The sequence below is a fragment of the Suricata suricatta genome, chromosome 3 (assembly GCF_006229205.1).
Source record: "Suricata suricatta isolate VVHF042 chromosome 3, meerkat_22Aug2017_6uvM2_HiC, whole genome shotgun sequence".
NCBI lineage: Eukaryota > Metazoa > Chordata > Mammalia > Carnivora > Herpestidae > Suricata > Suricata suricatta.
The window spans coordinates 136644575-136656834 of NC_043702.1; the positions used below are offsets into that span (position 1 = coordinate 136644575).

The window sequence follows — 12260 nt, forward strand, 5'->3', positions numbered from 1 at the left end:
GTTCTGTCTTTCTGTCTCTCTCTCAAAACTAAATAAACATTAAAAAATTTTTAAAAATCATGTTTTTTGTGTTATGCTTTTTGTTTTCCGACATAAGTTTCGTTCAAAGGCTTAACAAAGTTATTGAGGACTCATCTTTCTAATCTGACACCTTATGTTGGGAAATGCTTTATTTCTGGTCTCAGAATTGGCCCCTGAAGAACGGTGATCATAACAGCCCCTGGCAAAAGAGAAGGTGCCATCATATTGACTGATGCTAATTACATTCCTTCGCTGGGGCGGGGCCATATTTCCTGAACAAATGCTGCCCAACATCTGAACAGAAGTGAGGTTCTCCAGGCAAGAAAGAAAGAAGTAACAGTTGGGTAAGCACTCAACTATCTCTGCCACAGCGACAAAAATTCTCTCAGGATAAAAAAAATATATATTGGCTGACGCTGGTTTAAAAAATAACTCTTCATTGACCACAACCTGTGCCACATTTGGGAAATCAGTGTCTCTTCCAAACAACATATTCTCTTCTTAAAAGAGTTTGTGACAACGTCAAGGGGGGAAAAATCTAATTTTGTTATCCATGTTGGAACAAGATTTCGGTTGCTAATTTGGACTTCTGGCTCTCATAACAACAGATTGGTAAGTGGAATCTGCAGCAAATCTTCTCAAGAAGAATACTTGTTTTAAATTCTAGGAATGAGGGGTATCCTCCGTTTATTAGTTCTGCCATTCAACAATGATACATACAGGTCCATGCTTGTGTGGTCTTTCCACGTGGAGGGAGACCCTGACTGTCTCATAAATTGAATACCTAGCCTCTGAACAAACTAGCTGGGCGGAGCCAAGATGTAACTCACCTCTCTGCTTTGAGTTGTGGCTGTTGCAGGAGAAAAATGGTCTCCACACTCAATACACCTGTATAAATCAGAGCGGTGGCCCTTCGTCCCTTCCCCACGTATCTAGGATTCCAAGCAAAGTGCCCACCAGCCTGTTGTGTGGGTGTATAATAGAGGCTGACCGTAAATAGCATACAGGGACAAAACCTTGTGGCTAGCACAGGGCACCCTCATGACCCTCTGCTGGCCCAGGTCCAAGACTATGGCCATTGAACCAACAAGCAGCTGGCATTCAGGACAGATGACCCCCTCCTGCCTCCCCGCTCTGCTCCCGAGCGGACTGCTCAAGGTCTGGCAGGAAGGAGCAGGCACGTGCCCAGCAAATGCTCACTTAGATAACACAGCTGTGATTTCAACACCAAGAGGATCTGTTCACATTTAAAATTCAGGAATATCCTGATGTTTCTCTAAAAAGTCTGTAGCTGTGGAAAACTGCCATTTTCCTCACTCCTTGCAAAAGCACCGCTGGAGGGAAAACCAAAGTGGAAGAGAAATTCCCTAGTATTACAACAGAGTAACTTTTGCTGGAAACCCAATGCCAAATCCCTTACTACCTCAAAGGGTTAAATGAAGTTAAATAAAGCACACTTTTCCTTAGGTGCCGGGTTGTCCTAATCTACAAGAGAGGGAAACTTCCCTATTGGCTTCTGGGTAGGGTTCTAAAAAGAACTTGTCAGGCTGGGGTCTAGCTCCTTGACCTCCTGAATCCTTTTACTATCTACTTAAGAGCGGGTGATAATCTATGACAACAAGCCTTGGACTGGGGATCAAGACCAGAGCCTTAGTTGTGTTTTGCCACAAACTTAATAACCTCTTTAGGTCTCTTGAGTGGTAAAATAGGACCCACTTCATGAGATTATTAAATATCAAAGGAGATAAAGCATATGAAACTGCAAGGATTCAATTTGGCAAATAAGGTATTTTTATGCAGATAAACATTACCCTCGAGGTGCCCTAGGAGAGAGAGGAATAACAAAGAACAGTAATCTTATTTATCAGCCACAGTCTTTGCATTGAGGGAATGGGAGGGGGCGGGGCACTGGTGAGAATTTTGTGGCTGTTAAGAAAAATGTATGAAGTTTGGGGATATGTGTGTTTCTTTGTGATTTTTCTAAAACATCAATAGAACAAATCACTTACATTTACACACGTAAATACATCAACATTACCCAGGACGGACCTTGCCTGCCACGTCAGAACCGCCATAAGAACTATCAGTCCTTTGCCCTTTCATCCCAGGAGTAGCGGCTGTTAGAAAGGCGGGGGACAGAAATCTCTCCCAAGATGACTGGACAGTTCCCGTCTACCACAAAATTTAGGGGAAGAGAAGAGTGGATCACACTGGAAAATGGCTGAGGGGTAGAAAAATGAGTTTCTGGTAATCCGATGCTTAAAAAATACATATTTTCAAAAAAAAACCAAAGTCATGAGTAGAGTTTCTGTGTAGTTGAAACAAATGTAATTGCCCTTTTGACATACTCTGAGCTAAATGGACCACCTGAGCTTGGATCTAGGCACATTTTGCAATGTTGTTTTTGTAAGGAAACGTATTCTGAGTTCCAAACAACTAATTTATATATAAACTTCAACACAACTCATTTTTTATTAAAATTTCAGTAAATTATTTTGAGTATTTAAAAAAATTTTTTTTAAATTTATTTTTGAGAGACAGAGAGAGATACAGCGAGCAGGGGAGGGTCAGAGAGAGAGGGAGGTACAGAATCTGAAGCAGGCTCCAGGCTCTGAGCTAGCTGTTAGCACAGAGCCCAAAGTGGGGCTCGAACCCACGAACCGTGAGATCATGACCTGAGCCAAAGCCAGACGCTCAACCGACTGAGCCACCCAGGCGCCCCTCTTTGGGTATTTTTAACAAGCCAAACAAAGAAAAAACCAAACCAGTGGATGATTAATTTGGAAGATCAGTAACTGAATGCTATGTACAAATCTATAGTGGTTTTATTCATTTGCAGAATGAGCATTAGTGATATTGAGAATGGTGTGAATTTTGTAGCACAAAACTTAAATTGAAATTAATGTGTAGTGTTGGATAGAGATTTATCTATTTTAAGTTACAATATTAAAAAAATGATTTGTGTCATTATCTATACACAGAATAACCAACATTCTATTATTTGCAAAATCATACAGACAAAAATTGATTTAATCATGACGATTTCAAGTATTATTGTTATTCCCAATTTTATCAGAGGAAAACTGAGGTACAGTGAGTTATTTGCCCAAGGTTACAGGGGGAGCTCAGGCATTCTGAAACTTTTCACTTTTAATGTTTGCATTATACTAGCTTTTGTATTTAAAATCTGACATGTGTCTAGACTTTTCAAGGCTTTCCAAAACAGACTCTCTGAAAGCATTTAATTTTAAATAAATAATGCTCATGCATAAAGTTAGTGGTTGCAATTTTCAGAAGTTATAATGTATCTCTAGTCTCATTTTATAGTTTTGAAAATGCAATATGAGATCACACAAATCAGATGCCATCATCTTAGACTTAAGGACATCTCCACTGCACAGAAAAGATGGAAAAGCTACTTCTATCTCTTGACTGTTCGTGCTATCAGAATTATTCTGGATCATTCTGCTGCTATAGAGGCACAATATAAGCAAGAGATTGGGCTCCGTAGTCATGACACTGAAGCAGAAATACTTCAACTCCCAGAGCCTATTTCGTCTTTTATCCAATGAGCATAATCCCCACTTTTGCAAGGTTGTTGTAAGACTCCTTGTTATTATAAACAAGGTCTCCTCGGATATATGTGTTCTGCCCATCTCTTAATCTCAGCCTATAAAGTGGAGATCCTAATGTCTATCTCACAAAGATGTTAAGGGTTGAGCCAACATGTAAAATGCATCTAATTTTCCACATGCTGTTTTCAGCAGTTAAGCCATAGCTCAGGTGAGTAGTTGCATTAGATTCCGGGTGCCACCTAAAGATGGGTTACTAGTTTTGGTCCTCAGGCTTTTCCAAGAAGTGCTCCAAATTCTCTTTATTTTTAACTTGAGAGAGAGAGAGAGAGAGAGAGAGCGAGAGCGAGAGCACAAAAGCAGGGGAGAGGGGCAGAGGGAGAGACCATCTATTTTTTTTTACTATTTATTCATTATTGAGAGCGAGAGAGGGGGACAGAGATCTGAAGCAGGCTCTGCACCGACAGCAGCAAGCTTGATGCGGGTCTCAAACTCATGAACCGTGAAATCATGACCTGAGCTGAAGCTGGACACTCAACAGACTGAGCTATGCAGGGCCCCTAAGGGAAAGAGAATCTTAGGCAGGCTCCATGCTGAGCATGGAGCCCAACGCAGGGCTTGATCCTACCACCCTGGGAAATCAAGAGTCTGAGGTTCAACCGACTGAGCCATCCAGGTGTCCCCACCAAATTCTCTTCTTCTGAGTGTTCTCTCTAGTCAGTGAACCAGCATAAAGCCCCTTCCTCTAAAGGGAATTCAACTCAACTATTAGTTGGCAACTACCACTCCAGGTACTTAGTGTCCCTCTAAAGAGACAGCTATACTACTCCCTTCGCCAACCACAAATGAGAAATACAAAATACATGCCAATGGGTTAGTTCAACTTCTAGCCGTGGTGTACTAAACTGATGAATCCAAGGAGTTGATTGTAGTTGATTTAAGTTTAATTCCCATTTAAGCTACTTTCATGATGCACTGCCATTACCCAAATGACCTTGGAAGAATTAACTTGGAAATCCTAAGATTAATGTGCACAACCACCTTAAAAGTAGTTAGAAATTTTTTCCCTGACTCAAATCAGTTGAGAAGTGGAACAAAGTTATGGGCCCTCCTGAAGTTAGGGGCTCCTGGGAAGAAGTGTCTTGACTTCTTTCCAGGTTCAAAGAAGCCTGTGAGAAGCTCATGGTTCCGACAAAATAAAAACTGGGGACAAATGAGAAAAACCACAGATAAATCTCAAAGGTTAATATGTATGCAGGGGTGCAGGGGTGCCTTTTAGGAAATCAAGCCACAGTTTAATGTTGGCTTTTATTCCCTGTTTATTAAAGATGCAGACCCTTTGGACTTTTGATTACTCCCCATAAAACAAAGGGCCGACTGAGTTCCTACACAATATTCAAGATGAAAGCATCATCTCCATCACGCCCCTCATTTTGCAGATTGAGAATCTGACTCCTGGATCTCTGGAATTGTCTGTTTCAACATATGATTTGTCAGCTGGGATCTTACTTATGACTCAATTGGCTTATCAAGTACCTCTGAGGTGGGGCTATGGTATATTTACTTCTCATCCTACATGCAGCTTAGCTCATGGTATAAGGAGTATTGCTAGCTTGAGGAAAATAATATTTCATAAACAATTCTGACCAGTTATGAAAATGGAAGGCATGCCAAGTATCCCCTGTCCCAAGGAGCTATGGTCCACCTAGGAAAAGACGGAAGATGCTGTCAAGGACCCATGGAACTGCCCAGCCACACCTCCAGAGTGGAATCTTCCAACAGCTGGAGACCGCCAACAAAGCTGACTGCCGTTCCCAGCGATGTCTGCTCCGGGCCCTGCCCTTGAGCACATGGCAGCCTTGGGGTGATTTATGGGAAGGATATCGCACCAGACCACAACCCCGAGCAACAGCTGAAGAAACAGGAGGAAAGTCAGGCTATCACTTTCAGTAGATGAATACTAAGTAGCTTATTATTACTGAAGCATTATCCAACAACAGAGGCCACCTTCCGAAGATAAATGATATAGTATTTGTCAAGGTTTATACATCAATCTGAACTGAAAGCTAAGAGCAAATAATCTGTTACAAGCTCCTGTCCTAGAAAACTTTTTTACCCTGATTTAAAGACAAAGGGACTTGTTCCAAAGTTTCTGGATTTGATATGGCTCATAATACCTGCCGACTGTCAAACCCTGTGATCAGTAAAGGAGCTGGAAAACACCACATGTTTGTATAACCTTGAGGATGCAATTAAATGGGTATACACAATGCCCCAGGCACTGGTTGGACACATTATTTCTATAGAAGTCCTGTATAATCTTCATGACCCACCTTCCAATCATGTCTTTCAACATAACTGAATATGTTAGCTAAATATGCTAGCTATCATTTGTTAAGACGCTTTCACTTTGTATGAGAGGCTGTTGAAGTCAGCAAGATACAGTACCGATGTTCATAATGCATTTAATATTTAGAAAACATTTTTACAGAAAAAAAAGTGAATTTTTTATTAGGACAAAGAATGCTCTATTTTAATACAAGATCACTACTGATGAGAACATATACTAAAGAACTCCAACAAATCGGTCTAAAAAAGAAACAGTACAAAGGACAGAAAATGTTGACCTACTGCATCCTGGAGGCACCGGCGACCAGGCCAGCTGGAAATAAACGCACCCCCCACCCCATCACCCTCACACACAAGTATGTACAGGTTCTGTTGGCAAACATCTAGAAAACACACTGGAAGATAAGGAGGAACACACCCCCGTATGTATACTGTGTGCATGATTTTCCTTCATGTTACTCGGCTAAGAGAAATTCTTGATCTAAAATTACTTCAGGCCTACCTCTATACATAGGAAATATCACAGGCAAACGTTTACATTTTCCTGGGAGCTGGTCCTTGGAAGCAGAAGATGTATTTTGAATCCCTTTAGGGTAAAATCCACATACAAACGGAAGTTGTGACAAAGTGCTTGCCATTTAAGCGTAACAGCTCCACAGTGCGCTATCCAGCACCCTTTCCACCACGGGAGAAGAGTGTCCGTGATGAACTGGTGACCAGTGCTTCCAGACATTTCCAATACTGCCACGTGAGAGAGCTGAAGAGTATGATATACTTCGATTTACAGGGAAATGTTTTCTTCCCACAGATAACGTGCTCCCTAACGAAGGGAGAGCCCCTGCTTTTCCTCTAGTCAGACACTGCCACCTTCCAAGGTCCCGACACACAAGACTGCGTCTACTGGACCCTGCAGTTCTCACTGCTCTTGGACTCGGGGACAGCTTCCGGGCTGGGGGCGAGCCGGCCTCGCTTGGCCCTCAGGCCTTCCCTGGGGCTGTCAGCTGGACTCCTCTCAGGAAGGTTACTGGCCAAGAGAGATCTCGTGGTGGGTTCTCGGAAGGTGGTGCCTGAGTCCACGGGGCTTTGCTGAGCAACTTTGACCTGTAATGGACAAAGCATCTTTGTTAGAGGTTTCAATCATATTCACATTTCTACGACATAAAAATTAAAGTGCTAGGTCACATTTTAAGTTAAATCCTTCTATAGGTGTCATACATGGCTTTAGTATTTCTTCTTCACCAGGAAGAGGCCCCACCCAGGCGCCCCCATTTACAACACTTAAAAGACCTAAAACATGTTCCTCAGATAACATCATTGTAACATTCTCCTTACATTTTTGTTTTGTGTCCATATTGGATTTGGATTATAGTACAATAAATAATAGAGGCTAGAGAGTAACTCCCCTTTCTGATGTCCTGCCTTTTAAGAGAAAGAGGGATCCCAGGAAATGTGAGACTTTTAAGAAGGAAACAAGAGGGCAGGGTAGCTGATGGAGTCAAGACTTTCTGAGGTTTACAGAGTTGTGACAAAAGATACGGGGCCAGAAAAGAGAGGAGCAGGACGGACAAAGCACAGAAAAGCTTCATGTAACCCAAGTTGAAGGCAGGAGTTGAGGTTCCAAGGAGAAAGATCTCTACACGGAAAAGAGGAGGGGCACTCTTCCCAAGGGCGACTCCCGCTGGCCCTCCACGGGGACGAGAGGCTGCCGGCAGACAGTGGTGGGCGCCACGAGCCCTTCTGAGCAGTAAGAATGAAGAGTGGAAAGTCTTTCCCATTTATACTCTTTCCATAGGAAGTATGCGGTCTTACGAGGCAGCTAAATACTTTTCATTACAGAAAACGTAGTAAATCTGGCCAACAGATCAAATCCCTGGAAAGCTTGCTTCTAACTCAGATTAAATGCAGGACACTTGAAAAAGAGCAGCCTCTAAGGAGCAGGAGTTAGTGGAAAATTACCATCCATGGAAAGTTGAAGGAAAAAAACCAGAGTTTTACTGATACTCTTTTTTTTTTTTTTTTTTTTTTAGTAGAAAGTGATACAAAAGACAGGCATTTCCCTTGAACCCATCGGATGTAGAAAAGTCACCTCATCAGATTCATGTTTAAAACAAAAAGAGACAGAGAGGGATCCCTCACACTGGGAAAAGAATATCTGAGTTAATAAAACTCTTTTTTTAAATGCTTATTTATTTTTGAGAGAGAGAGGAGTAAGGGCAGAGAGAGGGAGACACAGAATCTAAAGCAGGCTCCAGGCTCTGAGCTGTCAGCACAGAGCCCGCTGTGGGCTCGAAGCCACGAACATGAGATCATGACCTGAGCCGAAGTCAGATAATTAACCAACTGAGCCACTCAGGTGCCCAGTAAAACTCTTTCTTACTCCCAATTAAATAGCCCAAGTCCATCCCTTGGGTTCTCCCTCTAGACTCAACTTCTCTGATACTGAGCTGAGGAAAGTAGAGTCTATGAGCAATTTAAACTGTGAAGTTGATCCTCACGTTGGCAAGTTGGCCTCAGACTTGTCTATATAAGTAGATGAGGTCTAACTCACCAAGTATTTAAACTATTAAGTGCACCCCAGCGCTGACTATATTACAAACTATGTCAGCAGCCACAGTGGCCAGAGGGCGAGGACGCGGATGGCTCAGGGAAAATGAACCTCATTCACAGGAAGAAAGGCAAGGCCCCACTACACTTTGACCAACATCCTCTATGATGAGGGGCGGGTCCTCTGGCACTGACCACCAACCCCAGGTTCAGATCGAGTCTACACTCACGACTCGCTTATCCCCAGCAAGCAAGGAGCTCCTGGGCTTATTCGACCCAGACACATAACAGAGGATGATCCTCACCTACTCTGCACTGAACGGGACAGATGTCTCTAACGGTCCTGCTGAATGACATAGGGAATTGCCTGTCTCAGACCTCAGCCAGTCACTTCGGGTGAGGGCTCATAATCCCGAGTTTCTAAGCAACTACTTTAGTTAAAGATACCTTGGCTCTAGTCATTCAAACTGAATGATGAAATACCCTTAACAGATGAGGCAAGCATTTTCACAAGGAAACAAAGAAAAAACGCTCAATTAAATTAAAAATCCATAGGCTGGGTTTTGAAGAGTTTGTATCGAACCATGAAGTCTCCTATCACCTCCTCTCCAGAGGAACCACTCCCATTCATTTCTACAAGTGCACAAAATTGCTTCGTGATTCATAACCGCTGGAGCCTACTGCAGCCTGTGGTCCATGCACTGAACACGAATCTGCAGGAAACCATGGTTACTACTTAGTGCTCTGCAGGCTCAACAGCGGCGGGGAAAGCAGGCCCCCTAGTGTGCAAAGCTCCTGTTTTTAGATAATAAGTCTGAACACCACATGTAAACTGCTTTTCCGTCAATTCCTCACAAAAGAAAAAAATGACCCATGTGGCGATTTCATGAGACGGTTTCCTGACGTGTGTTTAAACATCTATTACCACAGTCACTTCAGGACAACGTTAACAGCCCCAGTCATTCCACAATCTGGTCAATATCAGACACTGTATCAGACGTGAGGATGCAGGGAAGCCATAACCCCACTCAGGAACCTCACAGTCCTCCTACCGCAACTCAGATAGGCAGATATTTAGCAAGTGATTACGATCAAGAAAGCCACCGTAAAACAGTGAAAGTACAGGGCACTACGTATGTGTCAAGATTTTCTGTTTTAAGACGGGCACCTGGGTGGCTCAGTCAGTTAAGTGTCCGACTTCGGCTCATGTCGTGATCTCGTGGTTTGTGGGTTTAGGCCCCGCTGTCAGCACAGAGCCTAGAGCCTGCTTCGGATTCTGTGTCTCCCTCCCTCTCCACCGCTCCCCTGCTCATGCTTTGTCTCTCTCTCAAAACGAAATAAAGATTAAAAAAAAAATTTCTGGTTTAAGAGGGCCAAACAAATAAATACTTGATTTGATCACCAAAGGTGTGAGACAAGCAGGAATGGTTATTAGCAAGTATGGAGGAGTGAGGAGGGGCTCCCAGTCTAAGGAAATGGCACAGCCCAGCCAGAGCCCAAGCCTGTACTGCAGGTCAGGACTTGTCTTGCGCTCGAACGCTCTGATCAAGCTTGGACGCTTCCCTCTTTATGGGCACTGGGTACTTTATGGAAAAGAAGCTGTTCTTATTTATGGCCACTGGCATGTCAAGACCTTTTCCAGTACCCTTTTCAGTGTTTTGTTGTTCCCAGCATTCAAAAGGTAGAGCCCAAAGTGAATGTGTGAGAAAAAGAAAGAGAGAAGGGTCAGGGGCTGGGTGGTGGGGGAGGATTTGCACAAAATGGTCAATATTTCTAATACAGGTAATGGATAGGCCCATTTTGATGAGTGGAAGAAAATCCCAGACCTTTCTTCCTCACCTCCGAATTAATAAAATTTTATTAGTATGTAAGTTATGAAAAAACTTACTACTAGGTATACATTCCTTAAGGATTCCTTCCAACTCTTATACATCAACATAACATTTACAAATATGTTCTCGTTCTGATGCAACGAATCACCAATGTCTTTGTATCCTGGTATCTAAGATCCCAATGAGGAGTAAGCCTAGTCGCGTAAAGAATTATTACATGACGCACGCAAGGGTTCCTACACTTCCAAAGCTTTGTCCGCTGGGTCCAGGTAATCACACTGCATAGTTACCCAAACTCTAACAAGCAAGCAATTACATAAAACCCCAAAACTTTTTGGATTCTTAGAGCTATTCCAGCAACTTCCAACAATGTTCGTTGACCGCTTGTTTGCATCACGCTGGGGAAAAGCGCAAGGCTGCGGAGCTGAGACAGGAAGCGTTACCTCTGGGCAGGCTAGATCTCTGTGGACCTTACTTTCTGCTGTCTTGTAGCACATGACTTACTATGCGTGCAATACATGCGTGAACTTCGCATGCCTAAGTGCCAGTGTGCCCTTACAGAATAATGGAACAAAGATCTGCAAAATATTCTCAGTGCTGTAAGTATCACTTACTGGGCTGTTTGCCAGGTGCGCAGAGGTCACTAAGATCGTCACCCTACCCTCAACAATCAAAATAGACAAATGGGTCAACAGAGCCCCTTTCTTTAGATGTCTACTGAAATATTTGCATTTTGTAAAGTAAAGGAGTAAACAAGGAAAAAAAGAATTGGCAGCTGGAGGGTGAGGGCAATGGGTTGGAGGAAAAAGTGTGAAATGAGTATGACCAGTGCCTGTGGTCAAAAGAAAGACTACTTCCTTTCATTCGCTTAATGTACGGCTTGAACCTTGCTTACGAATCCTTTGAGTTCTGATCTCCAGTTTCTCATCATTTAACATTTTCCTCAAACAGTAAGGGGCCTGTCAGATCCAGGTTGGGACTGCAGCTGCAGGAGAACGTGACGTTTGTCCCCTGGTCTGCTCACTACTGCCCTCGGGACTGGCTTACTTCTCGTGTGTGGAGAAGGCCAGACTTTCAACAGCTCCAGAGTGAGGGGGGGCACAGGGTCAGACCCTTGCCCGGAAAGCACTGCCACTTCTGGATTTGGGAGAGTGGGGACGTGTTTGCGTGAGTTTACCTTTTGTGATCTGCTGCCACCAGCTGTTGATTTGGAGGTCTCGGCATGATTTTCTTTGTTGAGGCTTAGAGGGGACGGTGCTAACTTCTGGGCAGCAAGGCGGGGGCTGGTGCGGGTTGGCATGGTTGTTCTCCGAAGGACATACGGGCTTGTCTTCCCTGTTGGGATATCAGCGAACCCTGCGGGTAAAAAATGCTGACTGTCAACATTGCTAGGTCCAAGTCTACCTACAAGGGAAACGATATGTATCAGGTGAAGTTTTAACAAACATAAGAGTAACTCCAAAAACACGTTCTGCTGGCCACAGTGGACACTGGATTAACTTCACAGCTGCCCTGGAGCCCCCAAATCAAGTAAGTATCGGGCAAGGATTCTCTTCCCAGGCAAACACAATGGAAAAAAAAGGGGAAATGACATTAAACAAAAAATTTATTTCCCGCTTCCTTTTCTTTTTTTTAAAATTTATTTTTGAGAGACAGAGACAATGTGAGCAGGGGAGGGTTAGAGAGAGAGTGAGGTTCAGTATCCAAAGCAGGCTCCAGGCTCTGAGCTAGCTGTCAGCACAGAGCCCGATGTGGGGCTCGAGCCCACAAACCGTGAGATCATGACCTGAGCAGATGTCAGACACTTAACTGACTGAGCCACCCAGGCGCTCCTCCTCTTCTACGGTGGATGTCTTAGTTCACATTTCTCTACCGTCTGAGAAACACACCAGCAAGCCTTCCCATAACAGTTGGATTGGAGACAAAAAGGGGGGTAAAATGG

General features: G+C 43.5%; 1 protein-coding gene across 1 annotated transcript in view; it reads right to left on the reverse strand.

Annotated features, from left to right (window-relative positions):
- Positions 1–6042: 6042 nt before the first annotated feature.
- CENPF (centromere protein F) overlaps positions 6043–12260 on the reverse strand; it is a 55701-nt gene continuing 49483 nt past the window's right edge. Inside the window, exons 19-20 of the mRNA XM_029935278.1 lie at positions 11496–11674; positions 6043–7043 (exon numbers count right to left, since the gene is read on the reverse strand). Coding sequence (XP_029791138.1) covers positions 6840–7043; positions 11496–11674 — 383 coding nt within the window. The 3' untranslated portion in view covers positions 6043–6839. The remainder of the gene's footprint in view (positions 7044–11495; positions 11675–12260) is intronic.